At 35.3% G+C, this 19,450-nt stretch overlaps 1 protein-coding gene across 2 annotated transcripts in view; it reads right to left on the bottom strand.

Moving 5' to 3' along the window:
* Positions 1–15,396, bottom strand: part of LOC127979138 (enhancer of filamentation 1) — a 31,117-nt gene extending 15,721 nt beyond the window's left edge. The window contains exon 1 of one of the 2 annotated variants that reach the window (XM_052584341.1): positions 15,313–15,396. Coding sequence is in view for 1 of the 2 variants with exons in the window: in XM_052584340.1 (XP_052440300.1) it covers positions 13,728–13,739 (12 nt within the window). In the remaining variant the exon portion in view is untranslated. Of the gene's footprint in view, positions 1–13,727; positions 13,943–15,312 lie in introns of those variants that run through there. The other variant, XM_052584340.1, reaches the window with a different exon arrangement.
* Between the last annotated feature and the right edge of the window lie 4,054 nt (positions 15,397–19,450).

The following is a 19,450-nucleotide window of genomic DNA, read 5'->3' as shown; positions in this document are numbered from 1 at the left end:
CGATTTTACAATCGATTCAATGAACACTCGTCACTCAAATCAAACGATTTTTTTTCACAAAAGTGACAACCTAAGAAAGCAAAGTAAACGGTCTCTCATTTGTAGGTTGCATTGACACCTAGTGGTGGATGCAAGTAAAACAGTATAACATTACCTCATGCAATAAACATGTTTTTGGCAAAGATTTCAATTTGTTTGTGGTCTATATAGCCTGCATCAAAATGAGGTTTGCAATTATGCGCCCGAAGGCACGGGTTGAAGACACAGTCAGTGACGTCACGATATGCTAATTTGTTTAAATTCATACCTACGTAATCTCCATCACCAAAGTTTACTTTTTTCTTTTTTTACATTGAAATCTGAAAAAAAAAAAAAATATATATATATAGACCTACCTACCGACCCTTTTTACAAAAATTTTACTGTTACTGCAAACCAAAATATTTTTAAGGATGGTCTTATTAAATTACACAATTGTATTTTTTATTATTGTGATAGCATAACACTTAAGCCTACTGTACCATATTTAATACACTCATTTTTACACCACTTTTAACAAAATATTTTTTCTAAAGATTCAATTAACAGTTCCATTTCAGTTTTTTTTTTCGCCTATTATATCTTATTTCTGGCTTTACATGGTTAATATAATTTTGAAGTTCCATATCAATATGGCAATCATACAGCACCATTGTAAATATTTAGGACAGATATGGTTTACAACTAGATTTAGATGTATCCAAATCATAAAAAAAAGAAAATAATTCAGTTCTAAGGTCATTTGGGATGTAATATAGTTATCTTGGCCAACATATCAGTCTATCACTAACGCTCCCATGGGCCGAACACAAACAGTCCTACAAACGCTTTGAACAGTGTGTCTATCAACTTTTCCTTGAGTTCTGTCTCAGCTGACATTGTGTGCCTTCGTCTGCTTTTCCACAGTGCTAAGTAAACTGGTTCCCACGTGAACCTTCCTGTCTGAGAAGCATCACTATCTGTGATTGGGCGTCTGGTCGCATGGCTATTGTCTCACATTCAAGGCCTCGGTCACCCGCATTAGGGCATGACAACAACCCCCGCCGAGAAAACCACGACATGCTAATACAGTGAGCTTAAGAACATGACCTTTAGGGTCACCATTGTCTAATAGGAGCGTTTTGTGTTCAGCTCTGAGCATTCAGCCCGTTTAGGGCTTATTTGCTCAAAAATAATACAAAAACAGTTCACTGAAAAGGAAACAAGTCAGAAAATCAAAAAAGGCATGAGAAAATCGTTGATGAGAAAGTCACATAACCACTTTATTTTACTTCTAAATTTAGTTGTAGAGTGTCCAAAGCTTAAACTGGTGCTTCATTGAATGTTATGAAAGTAGTAACACGTAACAACACTTTGAAAAAGCCCTGATGCTTATTATCAGCCATGGTATTCTCGATAGCCTTAGCAAACATCACTAAGTAGTTTTTACTCAGAAGACCAATTCTAAGAAGAAGCAAAGTGTCAAAAATGTATGTGATGGTGTGTAGATAAAGCACATGAATCATTCAAGCCATTTTTGGTATTATCACCTCCACACACACATGCAAAGTGAAGTCTGCAAGCAGAACTGATCTGGAAATAGTCCATTCAAAGCATTCACTATCACGGCAACATGTTTCCTCTTGTGCAAGGTTTCTGTGCAAAAAGAAGAAATTAACTTCACTACAACTACAGTGCAACACTTTTAGAAGAAGTAGGTTACTACATTTCACAAACATTTGACGTGCATCTTAGAATGAACCCTGATCTGTAAAACCAAATTAGCCATCAACTACCTTCCACTTCAGAGATGACTGTATAAGAAAACATGTTATCTACATCCAAAATTAAAATTCCAGTCCTTTATTGTGATAAATCTATCTGTAATATCATTGGATGGCAACAGACTTAAACAAACAGAGATAAATCAATGCAGTAACAGTAACTCTGATTAGATTTTTTTAAGGTTTAGGTTTTTCAGTGCGTGCATATAAACCACAGGTGTATCTGGATATTGTGGATGCAAAGCATTATAAAGTGATCTAATCATTGGTTTATTCTTGTCCCACTACACACATTACCTCCCCTGATGGTCTGGGAAGCCCCAACCCTTTAATGTTAAAACAACGTCCAGAAAGTGGTTTGTAATTGAGCTGTAAGGTTACATGACATAGGGTATTTTTCTGGACTCATGAACGGTTTGGCCATCTTATAAAAACAATTAACCACAAATTCAGGAAAGGGCTATTATAATTAACAACAAAAATACAACTGATTTTAAATAAATACTGAAAAACATTCAAATTATTTATAACAACTGTAAAATTAATACAATGATACTAAAACAACATTGATTTAGGATAAAGAAATTCAGACTTGTTCAATTTAAATGATGAAACTGAAATTATATTAAAATCTACCAATGATACATATTCAATGAGCATGATGGCCGATATAATGTTTTATTTTTATATAATTAACGAGTGAGACATACAATATGCATTGTAATAAATTAGACATGTCGATGTCAATGCGATATATAACAATAATTAATTATATGCATGCTATTGTTATCATTGGCACTTAATACATTTTTGTATATTTCTTTATTGCATTTAAATGTCCAGTTATTTTTGTTATAAGAAAAAAAAGTTATTAAACCAGTTATACTGTATTGTGACAACACTTTTTTGCAAATAAATTTCAACATCATGATAATACCATATACCGTGATAAAAGCATGATCAATTAATCGCAACATGAAAATTTGATCCTTTAATCAATATATATATATATATATATATATATATATATATATATATATATATATATATATATATATATATATATTTTAATTTACATTTGCATGATAAAACACTGAATGCTTACATTATAAATTGGATGAAATGCAAATGGAATTTCATTTGGCCAGTCCTAAAGAAAAATATTTTTACTATTTTTTTTTTTTTGTGGCTAGACAGTTTGTGTTTATATAGTAAACCTGTATGTTGAGGAATACGTGCTAACCAGCACAGAACTTGAAACCATTGCGCAACAAAAATGACTAGTGTATGGTAAAGCCTCCCTGCTTCTCAAGAACACTCTCATTGGGTGGTTTTTGGCTTTGCCCCAGTAAAATCATCAAGGCTGATTATGTAGGTAAATGAGCACGTAAAAAACACAATTCCCCCAACAACGCTGCCAAAGTCACCAAAACACTGCAGAAATCTAAACCCTCAGGGTGCAAAAAAGCACTATGCAAAAAAAGATTATTAAATGGCCAATAAGCAAAACCCCTACCTTGCGAAAAGTGGTGTGTTCCTCCAGTGAAATGGAGTGGTGTGAGAATTAAGGCCAGCTCACTTTAACATTCCCCTGGAGGGAGGGTGGTGTGGATAGGACTAGTGAACCAGGACCTTTTACCCTAATTTCACTCAAATAAATATAGAAGATAATTACCATAATAACTCTAATACTACCTGATGACTCAACTTGGCCATTGCACTGAATGAACGAGAGTTTGGCCATGTCGAATGAAAAGGACGTTTGAGGGACTGGCTATGAAGGGTTGCGTTTACTTTAGGTAATTCTTGAGCTGGTTTGTCTGTCTTGACACCTTAATGCAATATGTCATGCTTTGGCAGAAATTATAGCTGCTGAGTTTACTTGCAATTAAACCGCCTTTAGCAAACAGACGATAACAATAATAGCAGCAAAACTTGATCGATAATTTCATGCCTGAAGCCAAAACACAATGGGGTGCTCGATCAATGCTCTCTAACGTACAGTAAGTTACACATGAACATCTGGTAACTAGAACATGCATCAAAGAGACTGGGGATCTTTTCAGAAAACTTTACATAACACATTGTGAATTAAAGTCATTTTTCATTTGTCATATAGCATGTAGCTAACAGTGTTGGGTATAGTTACTTTGGAAAGTAGTTAGTTAGGTTACAACGTTACCATCAATTAAAAGTAATCAGTTATGATACAGCGTTACCTATTCATAAAAGTAACGCGTTAGAGTACTCATGCGTTACCAAAAATTAAAAGCCGTTTTCAGCGGCTCACACATGACAGACACAGCCCCCGGCCCCTTTAAATGCACCTAGAAGTCGTGACTCCCGACAAAGAATAACGTCAGTCATCCGACTAAATTAACACTGCAGGATAACAATAACAGGAAAGACAGTCAGCAATAGGCTATTCCACATGGCGTTTTATTTATTTATTATCAAAGAACATATTATTAATCAAAATTTGCACCTACCCAGCCCGGGTAGCCTAGGCTACTGTATATTATGAGCACCACAAGAAAACTCCTGATTTTTCTTTAACTTTAAATAATGCAGTTATCAAAGTACAATTATGCTTACTTGTAAACACAACCTTAAACAGGCTTGCAGATTTAAATCCATTAAGAAATGATGAACAACCAGCCAGCCAATGATCTAACAGAAATTAACAGCTGCCTGTCAAACAAAAATGATAACAAACCGAATTAAATCCTTCACTGCCACACAGGCAAATGACAAATCGCTTAATAGCCGAACTAATTATTATTAAAGTGTCACTCACAGTCACAAGCCTAAATTCGCTTTAACACAGTCCTCTTACATTTACTCTTCAAAGTAGTGTAATGATTATGATTCTATTGATGGTGTGACGTCATTGCTACGGAAGGAAAGATGTCTGTGAGTACACCTGTGGACAATGAACAATTTTGGGAGGCTTTTAAATACGGGGGCGGGGAAAGGTGAGGACGCGCTGATGCCTAATAATGAACTGTGAAAGAGACTGAGACACGGTGTTTGTAAAGCCTGCCGGGTTCACAAAAGCAAGGGATCCGTTGCGTTCGTGGTTGGCTAGCACCACCGGCGTGAAGAAAACCGGGGTCCCACTTATTGGCCCGGAGGTAGACAGTGGGGGGTAAACTTAGATAGACAGGGAAGCGAGTGTAGGTGGACTTGGCAGGCTGTTTGAAAGAAACCTTCTCAGCATTTCCGCGGAGGGGAAGGTTGAGTCCTCACAGTGACGGCAGGGTGTCGTTGGACGTGGACAGGGAAGGCCGAAGTTATTTTATTATTACGGAGTTGTGTGGGTTATGGTTGTACTCAGTCATTTGTGATTACTGTCCTCTTGAAGTATGTTGATTGCCTGTACTGGTTGTTTCACATAGAGCATGTGATTTAGGTTTGGAGTTTCTAATTAAGTGTGCTGTGTATGAGATTTCACCTAATTTATTGTGTGCTGTGAATTTGGAGTGAGTACTTGGGTTCTCTTTTAAATGTGTGTCACGGTTTAATGAAATATGACCAGTGTGTGTAATCAGGATATTTAAGTGAGACAATGCCAAATGGCTGCTATTGTTAATAAAAAGTGTATTCTTTGATAATTCCTGGTCTTGAGTGTTTGGAGTGCTCCTACCGGACCAGACCGGGGTGAAATTAAAGGTGGTGGCAGAATAGGTGTTAGTCTGCATTACCAGTGGCCCCTAGCGGTGGCAAAATGTATTACAGTAGTGATTAGAACGTAGCGTTAAATTTGAGGTAGAATTTTTGGCGGTCGACAGAAGCTTTTCACCAACGCAGTGTGCAATTTACCATTATGTTCTTTTCTTTTTCATTGATAAAATTGAAAATAATGTGCGTACTTCCATAAACCAAACGCTGTCCACTCTGCCATCTTGCCGGGAGTTCGAAAAAAAAAAAAAAAACGCACACAGGGTCAGGCGCAGGGCACAGACGCATCACAGCCATTGACTTTACGATCACAGAGCTTCGGCTCCGCTGATACATCCGCAGGTGGCACAGTAGACCTAGGCCTACTGTCTGACAAAAAGCAGGCTGCAGTCGGGATTTTCCTTTCCTTAAAATAACGGATTACTTTTTTTTTAAAATAACGAAGTTACTGATTACTTACGCACGAAACTAACGCGTTAAGTTACACATTTCTGGAAAAAAGTAATTAGAGTACTCTAACGCGTTACTTTGTAACGCGTTACCCACAACACTGGTAGCTAACATCACTGGAGCAAAATGTTGAATTCAGTCTCAGCAAATACTGATATGGTGAATTTCAACCTTCAAAATAACATGGACATGTTCTTGACTGGTTTTATGAGATTCTACTGACAATAAAAAAAAAAGATTGAACAATTCTGGCATAAAAATACAGAATATTCAGTTAACTGCAAACAGCAGCTCATCACAATGAAGTGGTAGAGTATAAAACAAATGCAACAAATTGATCTGCAGCTGCAGAATGATCACAAGCTTTAAATCTGGTGGTTTGAACGCTGACACTCTGGAAACTCCCACCGGGGGGCTGATTTCATAGTGACACATATTTTGACTATGTTGTAGTAGTTGTGCCATGTTTCTCTTTGCATTTGACCAATCAATAAAAGGCTGGCAGGAGACACAAAAAAAGGGTTGTCTCATTTCAGTGGTGGCGTGATGTTAGTATTAGTTATCCCTCCCTTTTCCTCAGCACTGTGAATCAGTGATCGCCCACACTAATGCCGACAACACGAATTACAACACCAGCAAAAACCCCCCGCCCACCAACCACCTAACAAACACAGCCCAGCCAACATGACAACCTCAAAAAATCATACAGCGCAGACTTTTCCTTTAACACCTTTAGACCACACTAGCATTTCTGAGCATTTGCACAAATCTACGGTTAGTTTGGTGTTCAAATGCTGTAGGCATTGACAAAATAAGACTTGTGGTTGCCAAAAACTGGCAACCTCTCAGCATAATTTCTGAAAACCAGAACCAGATTGTTGTAGGTGGGGCGTAATGACATTTACGCTTATAATCATTGCAATAAAATGCAAATTTTACATCATAACTGCTTATTAAGAAAACCACAGGGAGTCTTAATAACCCTTTAACTGTCACCCCGTCCCGTATACGGGATGCCTACATTTACCTCACTATATTACAATTAAATCTAATCTAATATTGACAAACTATATATCATTGGAAAGGTCTAAGGCTCCCAAATATATATTTTACCAATGTTTTTTGTAAAAAAAAAATTATGTAGGAAAAGTAATAGATTAATTTATGATAAGAGTGCACCCTCAAAAATCTACATTATAAAAGGAGTTTTGACCTTTGTTTTAAAAAAATACTTCTTTGTTGCCTTTTTCTCTGTCACATTTTTGAAACCCTAACTGAAAACTTAAAATCTCAAAATTCATCCTTTAAACCTATTTTGAAATCAGACATTACCATGTAAATAGTACATCAAAAATGTATCAATTCATTCATGAATTATAAAAATGTAAGTTTGGATCGTGCACTATAAATCTATGTTCAAAAATGTGAGTGAGAGTAAGTTATTTGGCTTTTTCATTCTATCATTACAAGACTACTAGAGAGTTTTTTACCTTCAGTTTGAAGCTTGTCTTCAGCATGGCATCTTAATTTTTAAAAAATAAATAAATAAATAGATAAATTAATTAATAAAAACGAATATATTAATAAATAATGTGGAAATGTAAATAAATATAAAAATCTATATATTTAAACAAAGCAAAAAGCTATATAAGAGAAATAGACTGCTATAGCTCTTGACTTGACCTTGACCTTAATGTCCTGTTGATGTCAGGATTACAGTATTTTATTTTATTTCAGATTATTCCCAACAAAACATTTCTCATTTTAATTTAGTTTAACTTAGTGTACTAAAATACATAATTCAAAAAATATGACATGCAACAAAATTACAAAAAAATTACTAAAATAAAATATGGACATATAAAGTAATTTCACCATCTATTAATAAAAACTAACTCAAAAATGACACATAAATTAATATTAAAAATAATTTAGAAATTAAATACAAAACAAAAAAATGAAAGTGAAAATGTAAAAATAAAAACTAATTTTACAAATTAATAAAAACTATCCCAAAGGCACTAAAATTTCACTGGTTGTAATTTTATTTAATCATTAGGTATAGCTGCTGGCAATGAAAACTGCATAATGCTGCATTTGTAGGGCCTCCAAATACTGAAGGAGACAGTGTAAATGAACAGAGAGGTAATCGGGTTCACTCATCCTGTGGGAGATAGTTTAAGCCATAATCCCCCCCAAACCAGCTAGCGACTTGGATGTGGGATAGATTTATGATGTCACAGCAGGGACAAGAGCGGGAAATGTCATCTCAATTTCACACTTCTCGTGAAAGTCTGTAGTGGTCGGGCACAGATAAGTAGTACATGAGCTCGCTGTAAATTACTTTCAAAGGATTTTGGGTCAATAGGGCAAGCCTGTTTCGCTCTGACATGTCTAAATGAAGCAGAAAAACATATGTCCTCAGAAACCGCCGTGTGTCACGAGACTAACACTAGAAAAACAACACCTGTTATTTCTTAGCAGTGAGCTCACAACGCTAAAAATATTTACATTCAAAAAATGTTTTAAAAGAGAAATGTAGTTTATGGTGTGTCTGTGTGTGTGTGTGGGTGTGTATTGACTAGGACAAAAGATGACAAAAGATCTTATGAAAATATATTTAAAAAAAGCCCCAAAAAATGTTTTTTCTTATTTTCCAGCCATTTTTAAATACAAAGAAATAAATAATAAATAATCAAATAAATACAACTACATAAATAAACTAAATGAAACACTGGAAATTAACAATGAATGACAAATCCATTAAAATATTTCCAGAAGAATGAGGTCAGTCTTTAAATAGTGATGACTACAAATAAAGAGAAGTCACAAAGTTCAAGGGAAACAGTCCCACACTATCACGCCAACCTTATTTGCTTCCCTCGTTAGCAGCTGTCAAAGTTCCTCTTATCTGACAGTTTGCCATCCCACCTTTTGACTGCAGATAATCGCTCTAAATCACCACAAAAGGCAAACTATCCTCCTTCGGATTTCAAATGGATCAATCTAATCTAGTTTACCTTTCATTGGATGCAAACAAACTCTTGGCTTTCTTAGTTTGTCGGCAATTGTGGAAGAATGATGTTTGATGAATGATTGTTTGTGAATATAATCCCACAATCGAGGCTTGATGAATAAACTTTTGAATCTCATATATGGGTCACTAATCTGAATATTGGGGGTCTGTGTGCTCTTTAACATCTTTGCGGGTTACGGTTCTGAAAGGTTCACAGTTTCTTATTTGATGCATCTTTGCAACCCCCCATGTTCGTATATGCAGGAGGGTTCTCGGCTCCTTCAGAATCATCTCTTTTCTTTGTCCGTGCCTTTCAAACAGAGCAGAGCTGTGCTGTGGAGCGCTGGTTGAGACCTGCTCTCTGAATAGCCCTTGTTCTTACCCTGGGGAATGTGGAATGCCTGCTGAGAAGTGTTCTTTATCCACAATACCACCCTGACGTGGCCAACACACACACACACAGACCAAACACATGAATATACAGACACACACATTCACTCACACAAAAGTCTTCATACTCCAGTGTTCTCCAATAGATGGAAACGAGAAGTGATTTTAAATTGAAAGACCTTTCAGTGAGTTCCTTTATATTTAATAACTTCCCACACACCTAAAGATAAATGTTATTGCTCTTCATTGAGTTTGAGTTCTCAGCTACGTTATCAACCCTGTCTTATCGTTGGCTAAAATTCTAGAGAAATAATGCAAACAAAATTTTTGTTGATAGTGTAAAGTAATATGGATTGAATCATTAAGATAATTAGGTTATCTATATAATTATGTTTTCTGTATAATTAGGCAAAATCTGATTAGAAATGTGTTATATCGAGTTCATATAAGAACTCTCACTTTGATTGACTATTTTGACAAATGTTTCTGAAACACCAGGTGTGGGAAGCTTATTTCTGCCATTGGAATAAAAAATAAATAATTTGCAAGTTCACTCACAATTGCAAGTTTATATCTCACAAATCTAATTGTTTTCTTGCAATTTTGAGAAGAAAAAAAAGTGAGATATAAAAATATTTCAAAAAACTAAAACTCAGAATTATGAGGTTAACTCGTAACTCATTTCAGAAACTTAGAATTGCAAGGTATAGATTCTAGTATAAACAGAATCAGGATAAAAAGAATCTGAATGATGTCATTTTAACTTAAAATTGTAAGTTTAGAACTAGCAATTGTGAGATATGAACACAATTCAGAGAAGAAAATTCCTATATAAACTCTCAAATATTCTAATTTGTGAGATATAAGCTCTCAATTGTAGAAAAAAAAGAAAAAAAGAGAGATTAAAAACTTGCAATTACCTTTTTTCTTTTTTTTATTCCATATTGGAAATTAAGTTACCATTTGATTGCTAGGGAAATATTAAATTCCGAAAATATGGAGACTTAAGCACAATTTTTATTGTGGTCTCCGTTTAATCTAGGAATGAGATAGATCATTCCTTTCTTTGATTTTGCTGTCATATAAAAATCACTGATGTTAATTTTCTCTTTCAAACTCACAAAATCACATTCTACCCTTTCTCTGCCTTGTATTTGCCATTTCTTTTCATTTCAGTGGGGCAACCCCCTATTTTTTTCCCATCAGACACATTAGGAACAATGTACATTTCCAAACAGAACCCTCTACTTAGACTACAGCCTAGAGAAAAGAGAAAGAAAAACAAATCCCAGAACGTTTACTTCACCTAATCAGTTCTTTGTGCCTGTCAGGCTATTTGTGCCACAGTTACATAAGAGTGAAAAGAAAGCAGGAAAGCAGGGTACAGATGTTTGAGTGTGGCTGGGTGTTTAGAAGGAGGGGTTGGCTCTCATTTCGATGTGCTCCTGAAGGAAAATCGATGGCGTAACAGTCTCAAACTGTTCCCAGATCCCCATGTCTGTTAAAACAGGCTGCATGAGCTCCGAAATCTAATAAGAGGGCATACAGGTCTGCTTGTTTGAGGATTATTTGTGTGTTATGTATATCCTCCCACCTGCGCACCTGCTGGAAAACATAGGCCTGGTTTTGACTGACTTTTGGGATGTGTGACGTCAAGATGTGGACCACGTGACTGAAAGATGAGGTCTGTTCAGTGTCTTCATTGCTCCAAAGGTGGAAAACTGGCTCTGGTGAGAACTTCATGTTTAACGTACATTCCCCTCATGGACTGTGTGAGGGACTTCCTTGATACCCCAAAAGAACCAGTTAAGAAACCTTTGTTTTTTAAGAGTGCTTGTAGAAGTAAACAGGTTAAACTGAGGAAGCATGGCCTTAGTTATTCCGTCAGCTGTCTGTCCACTCTGTTTGGCAGATAGTTATCAGACCGTGAACCGAAAACAGCCTGTGTGTCACTCAGGGTGATGTACATCAGTTGTTCTGCGTCAGAAACCACACCAGCGTGACCAGTTTGCCCCTGCGGCCCTGACCCTCTAATTCCCTCCGGTAAAAGTCCTCCAGAAAGTAAACCAGTCTCTGAGGCAAAGATGCTTTAAAAGTTTCAGAAATGCCAGCAAAACAAAGGAGCTCTCTGTGTCAACAGGAGATGAAAGGAAATTGGATCTGTTTTGATGTAACTTCCTCTGAAGTTATGGGGTGAAACTCACAAAAACTTTCTGACTTTTTTAATAAGTATTTATTATTTATTAATTAATGTATTTATGTTCTTATTTTTTTATTTATATAGATTTTTTTTAATATATAATAATAATTAATTAAAAAAACATGTTTTATATAGATTAGTCAAAATAATCTTTTCTTTTAAAATAAACATTTATAATGTTACACTCTAAAAAAATGCTGGAATGTTTAAACCCATCTTTGGGTCAAATGTGGACTAACCAAACTTTTGGGTTAAAAAAGGTATTGTAAAAATTTAACCCAACAGCTGGGTTATTTGAAACAACCTAGCATTTTTTTAGAGTGTACAATATATATATATATATATATATTTTTAAAATAAAGTTATTTTGAATTTTCAATAAAGAATTTGCAAATATCCACAAAATTAAGCAGCATAACTTTAAAACTGACAATAAGAAGTGTTTCATAAGCACCAAATCACCATTCAATGATTCCACATGATCATGTGACACTGAAGACTATTGGCTTCTGAAATTTTTTTAATGATTTTTTTTTTTTTCATTTTTATTTCACATTATTAATATATTCTTGCAGATAAAGACAATAAATGCAGCTTTGGTTAGCATATTAGAGAGAGATCGCAATAGAGGCTCATTGCCATACTGTAGAGGGATCCAAACAGTCTGATATGCGCTAACAGTCCGTGTCTTGCCAAGTACTCCGCATTCCCCAGATAGTGTGAAGCAGACAAAAGCATTACATTCAGGAAGAGCCACTCGATCCTCCTACCAAAGTAGGAAGCAAATCTTCCCAAAGGGCTGAAAGCCTCAAAGACTATGCAAATGTGAGAGGGAATCGCACACAAGGGCCAAGTTTCTCCTGAATGAAAATATGCCCTCATGCAATGTGCACTTGCATTGGAAATACAGATTTAGCCAAAGTTTAGGCACACTTTTGAGTGCCCCAAAATCAGCTGGGAAAACCTTTGAAAGTATGGCGGAGCTAAAGTCACTATCTGTTTTACACAAAAGGTCATTTTACTTAAAAAGTCAATTTATATATATATATATATATATATATATATATATATATATATATAATGAAAGTGAATGTGGTCTGAGGCTGTCAAACTATAAAATTATTAAATAAGCACCATAAAAGTATCATTAAAGTGATAAGACTCATGCACAATATTCTAAGTGATCTAAAGCCATATATTCATCCTGTATATCACACAAAGAATGATCAAATCAAATTTTAATAACAATCAAATAAGTACAAGTATAAAGATATAGAATTCATTAATGAGTCTATTCATCATTTTCGAATGACGGCTATAAAATCACTCTCAGAAAACAGTCCCAGTGTAAAGGGCAATCTATGCACAAATCAAACATGGACGTGCACATAAAATCCTGGAGTGGTTTTATTTTCTGTCTCCACCAGGAACACTTAGTATAACAGCAACCCTGTTACTTTGAACAAAATGCATGCTGTTTGCTTTAGGACAACACATTACACAATCGCAGTGAGGCTCAAATTGGAAAAGGGGCTGGAGACTGGGCTAATGAATGGCCCCATATATCCTCAAGTGGCTCCGAGTAACCTGAGTTGAAAATGCAGAGTGTAAATCACATCATTTATTACAAGTCTTGCTACAATAGAGCTCAAAGAGTGCTTTTGTGTCATGGTTGTAATAAATGATGTGATTTGCACTTTGCTTTTGGATCATACCAGCCATGCAATAAATGAATGGTTGGTTACGCACACAAATGACTGTTGTTCAGAGCTGGAGCCAGCCTTGTTGTCAAGTTGAGGAGTATTTAACTAGTGAGATACCATTGGTACTAAAAGGGAAGGATGCTTAATCACATCCTCCATTGAATTTACATAATTTGCCCCAGTATAATAAACATTCACACAATAATGGCACATATAAATAAAGGTAACATAATGTACAATGTACAATTTATACCTCTTTGCATATTATCTATCTATCTATCTATCTATCTATCTATCTATCTATCTATCTATCTATCTATCTATCTATCTATCTATCACAGTTGCGCTTTCATTTAAAGAGTCATAGAAATCCCTTCTAAGTTTGATAAACATGTAAACTCTACACGTTTTACTTTAGTAAACATATGAGTTCCAATATAACGTTAGTTTACGGAAATAGCTCGCATGAATGGACAGTCACTTACTTTGTACTTCATTTTTACACGTCTTTCGCTCTTCAGTAACTCCAGTAAGAAACAAAATCCGTGTTCAAGGTCAGGAGAAACTCTTCTTTTAGCGTTTAAACGAGACTAGACGCGTATTGTGCCCATGTTCACTGTGTATCGCAGGAACGGAGTGATAACGGTGAATGTGCTGCGCGCTCGAGGGTCTGTGTATTCATCTATCGCGAGCGGGAGGAGCGCGCACTACTCTCTGCTAACCTGCGCGAGCTCATTTGCATAACGCACACTGATTGGTCAGGACCTTCCACTCGTGGATCGTGATGTCACCGCAGTCAGCGGACTAGACGCTGCGGAATTCAAAGAGTGAAAACTTTTTATAAGCCATAAAAGGCGGCGTCGATATTTCCTCGGAAATAATACAGCGCAGTTATTAACAGATTATAGTATGAGCTCACTGTCCTAGATATTAAGGAAGGGATAAATTAAGTGATGACACACGTACACTTTGACCAAAACGCATCTTGGCTTTGTGTTTTTCAGTTTGTTTACAACTTTGATAAACACTTCTGTACACCACCTGGTAAATTATTTTACTCCAGACCAATAGGATCAAGATTTACATATGTTTTATGTAAATCTTGCCCCCCCCCACACACACACTTATACATGGCATTCTTTAAAAAAAAAGGTTGGCCTGAAGTAATGGATACAAATGTACTGCCTGGGGATTTTGATCAAGATCTTTTAGCCCTTGATGTCAAACAGCTTTAATAGGTTTATTTGTCAAACTTTAAGTCATCACTGTAGGCAGGCATTACATGAGTGGTGAATGTACCAACCATGACCACAGGCACTAGAATAATGAGACTATTACATAAGATCCAAGATGATTATTCAAATGTGGATGTGGCTGGGATTGATGCAAGAAGGATTTTGGTTTATTTTTTCCAGTCATTCTTGAATTCTAAATACTAACATGGTTCCAGATGACCTTTTATTGACTGGACTGTTTAATTTCTTGCTAATGAACGCTTTGTTTTTGCTGGTTTTTAATTTGCCATGTCATTTAAGAGACAAAAAAATTTAGCAGTTGAACTACGAACTACATTCATATTGTGGTTTCCTGTTGTGAAATGAGGTTGATCATAAGCCATGAACAGTGTAGCTTGTTTGCTTGCTTATTTTTTAGAAGATATGTTACCGATATATTTTTTAAATATCTAATATAATATGTATATATATATATATATATATGTAAGGTCTCACTGTACATGTTTCATATCGATCTTAAATTTAAAACAAAGTAATAAGTTGTGGGAAATGATAACGATGCAGATTTTGTTTATATTAATATCTATATTAATAATAATAAGTCTGATTTTACAACTCTGATGTGTAAACAACCTCTTTAGTTAAGACAACTAGGAGATGACTGAGAGTTCGATTTCTGAGTTCAGGTTCCTCATATGAAATGTGCTGTTTTTTGGTAAATGTGCATCTGAAATCAAATGTACTGTATGAAAGATGTTCTGCTTCCAGAAAGATTCATTACACACCTCACACAACCTTATACACAAAACAGGTATAAAAGAGGTAATGTACTCACCGGTATGCTGGGTGTCAGTGTGTTTAAGAGAGCTATTGACAGTAAAGAAAAGATGATAGAAAAGAAGTGAGAGGAAACGCCCTGGATGGCCTGATCTAACAGTAGGCCGGGGTGTGACTGTCTGTTTATGTGAGTTTGAGCTTGCAGTGTATGCATGCACATGCTTTGAAGCAGTTATGAATACTGGCTTAAAAAACATGCAGAACATGAGGGTCTTTCAGTTTATACTGAACGTTAGATACTCCACTGAAGCTTTACTACAAATGCACAACCAATTTCTCTTTTATTCCACTTTTGCTGTATTTAGTTTCTATTTCAGTTAATTTACTGTAAGGTTGTGAACATCCAGTTACTGTCATATGGCCTCATGTTGCATGTTTATTTGGGCATCCAGTTTGGAAATAAAAAAGTTGTTTTGCATGGAAAACAATTTAATTTTGTTTTAATAGTATTTTTTTTTTAAGTTAAAGTTAAAAATGAGATATTAAATAGCAGCAAGTATTATTTTCAGTTTAAGTTGCATTGCATTTAGAGAATTGTGCATTGCATTTAGAGAATAATGCATTTTAAGTGTACTGTAGATATTTGGCAAGTGTAACAGTATAGGGTGACTATACATATTTTTTCTTTTCGCTGGACTTGTTCTGGCCAGGGTTTCTTAGTTGCTTAAAATTTCTGGAATTTGGCTTAATTTTCCTATTGTTTTCTTACTTCCTGAAGTAAGGCTGAAAAGTAGTTTGACCAGAAGCGTTCAGGCATTGAGCAAAATTGATCAGCCGTGGCATGTGAGTAGGTGATATCTTAGAAAGCATGTCAATCTAAGAAAACAAAGCCAAAACCTGGACATTTTAGGCAATTTAGAAAGCCCGACTAGTTCATGTCCAGGAAAAAAAGGATGTATAGTCAACCTTGTAGTACAGGTCATCCAGTGATGTTCGGATGGTAATTATAGCCTTGTTTGCCCCTGCTGGTAGATTATTACATTATGGAAATATATAATTACTATAACACATTTTGACAAATGTAGTTGATTATCTGGGTATTCAGTGCATGCTGAACATTTGCATATATATAGTATACATATATATACCATACAGAATAGTCGTTTAGTAGCATGCTATTCCAAGCACAGGCCTATGTTTGCCTGCATCTCATTTCTACAGGTCTCTTGAGAAGTTCCTGCAGACTCAGAGCCCCGCTCTTTGTTCCAGGACCACAATCATATTATCTGCAATCATGCATCTCAAAACAAACATTTGTCATACATTAATGGCAGCTGGGTTAGACGGAGCTTTCTGTGACACGCAGTGTTTTTGTGCACCTGCTTCCTTCACAAACATCCTTTAAATGACTTCCTCATTTTTCTCATTATAAGAAGGCTGAGCTAGAACGCAACAGAGATTTTTTCTTTATCTACTTTAGGAATCATTTGGTTAATTAGTGTTATATTTAAGCACTGTTACTACATTATAACTATATCCTAAGTATTCAACTTATATAACTATACATAATTAACTATATATATATATATATATATATATATATATATATATATATATATATATATATTAAAAACACACACACACATACACACACACACACACACACATATATATATATATATATATATATATATATATATATATATATATATATATATATATATATATATATATATATATATATATATATATATATATTAAAAACAATTTACAAACCGATTCCAAAAAAGCTGGGACACTGTACAAAGTTGTGAATAAGAACAGAATGCAATGATGTGGAAATTTCAAATTTCAATATTTTATTCAGAATGCAACATAGATGACATATCAAATGTTTAAACTGAGAAAATGTATCATTTTAAGGAAAAAATAAGTTGATTTAAAATTTCATTGCATCAACACATCTTAAAAAAGATGTTTTTTCTTTTTATAACAGTCTGCAAACATCTGAGGACTGAGGAGACAAGTTCCTTAAGTTTAGGAGTAGGAATGTTGTCCCATTCTTGTGTAATACAGGCTTCTAGCTGCTCAACTGTCTTAGGTCTTCTTTGTCGCATCTTCCTCTTTATGATGCACCAAATGTTTTCTATGGGTGAAAGATCTGGACTGCAGGCTGGCCATTTTAATACCTGGATCCTCCTTCTACACAGCCATAATGTTGTAATTTGATGCAGTATGTGGTCCGGCATTGTCATGTTGGAAAATGCAAAGTCTTCCCTGAAAGAGACGACGTCTGGATGGGAGCATATGCTGTTCTAGAACTTGGATATACCTTTCAGCATTGATGGCGCCTTTCCAGATGTGTAAGCTGCCCATGCCACACGCACTCATCAGAGATGCAGGCTTCTGAACTGAGTGCTGAGAACAACTTGGGTTGTCCTTGTCCTCTTTAATCCAGATGACATGGAGTCCCAGTTTTCCAAAAATAGATTCAAATTTTCATTAATCTGACCACAGAACAGTTTCCAACCTTACCACAGTCCATTTTAAATGAGCCTTGGCTCAGAGAAAACGCCTGCACTTCTGGATGATGTTTAGATATTGCTTCTTTTTTGACCTATAGAGTTTTAGCCGGCAACGGAGAATTGCATAATGGATTGAGTTCACCGACAATGTTTTCTGGAAGTATTCCTGAGCTGATGTTGTGATTTCCATTACAGTATCATTCCTGTATGTGATACAGTGCCGTCTAAGGGCCTGAAGATCACAGGTATCCAGTATGGTTTTCTGGCCTTGACCTTTACGCACAGAAATCTTTGGATGATATTATGCACTGTAGATGATCATAACTTCAAACCCTTTGCAATTTTTCTCTGAGAAACTCCTTTCTGATATTGCTCCACTATTTTTCGCCGCAGCATTGGGGGAATTGGTGATCCTCTGCCCATCTTGACTTCTGAGAGAAACTGCCACTCTGAGAGGCTCTTTTATACCCAATCATGTTGCCAATTGACCTAATAAGCTGCAAATTGGTCCTCCAGCTGTTTCTTATATGTACATTTAACTTTTCCTGCCTCTTATTGCTACCTGTCCCCAATTCCCATTCATGTAATCCAAAATGAGCCAGCATTTGGCATGACATTTCAAAACGTCTCACTTTCAACATATTTTTTTGATATGATATCTATATTCTACTGTGAATAAAATATGTTTATGAAATTTGTAAATTATTCCATTCCTTTTTTACTCACAATTTGTACAGTGTCCCAACTTTTTGGAATTCGGTTTGTAAAAATCATAGACTGTATTAAATGGCAGTGAAATTTAGGGTAAAAAAAAAAAAAATATATATATATATATGTTTTTTTCTAGTTTTTACGTTAAAGTAACATTAAGAATATATATATATTTTATTAAATTAAGTGATGTAAATATACCAAATAATACCACAAAAATCAGTTTTTACCTTTATAATACATTGACCATCGCATTAGAACCTTTCACTGTAAGACTGCATGGAATGTCACAATATATCTATCACAGTTTTTTTTTAACTAACAGTTAACCATTTTAACATATTTTTATTATTAAAATTACAATTACTTTGTAAAATTTATAGAACTTCTACAAGTTGTGTTATAGTGGAAGTTGCATGTAGGCAAATGACACACATTTATGTGTCTTATATAAACAATGTTAGAAAATATAAAAACTTAATTGTGACACGTTGCTGTTAAAACTGTAATTTGCATGTTTAGATGGGAACTTTAACTCTGTTGTTTATAACTTCTGCCTTGGTTGTTAGAAAATGTACAAGACGAGAGAGCTCTTTTTGTATAACAAAAGTCATTAGTTTGCAGTTTCAGTCAAGATATGAAATAACAGGAAAAGAAAGTTATACGTTTTTGCAAACTCTGAGCTGCACAATGTTCTTTACCAGCTGTTGCCATAACGTTGGTTTCCAAAGCCGAGAGATTTGTGGTTGTTCTGTACTGAAGGTGGGTGACGCTTGAACTATTTTTGTGTTTAACAGCTGGGCTCGACAATAAAAACTCACAATACACATGGTTTGGCATAATGGGATCATCCTGTTTGACTCTAGAGGCACCACCATGTGAGTAACAAATGTATCCTCTACCATGAGTAGTCAGTCAGTGAACTGCACTTAGTCTTGTGAGTTGAACTGAAAGAGAAAT

Source organism: Carassius gibelio, chromosome B19 (genome assembly GCF_023724105.1).
Source record: "Carassius gibelio isolate Cgi1373 ecotype wild population from Czech Republic chromosome B19, carGib1.2-hapl.c, whole genome shotgun sequence".
NCBI lineage: Eukaryota > Metazoa > Chordata > Actinopteri > Cypriniformes > Cyprinidae > Carassius > Carassius gibelio.
This window is presented reverse-complemented; position numbering and strand designations above follow the sequence as displayed.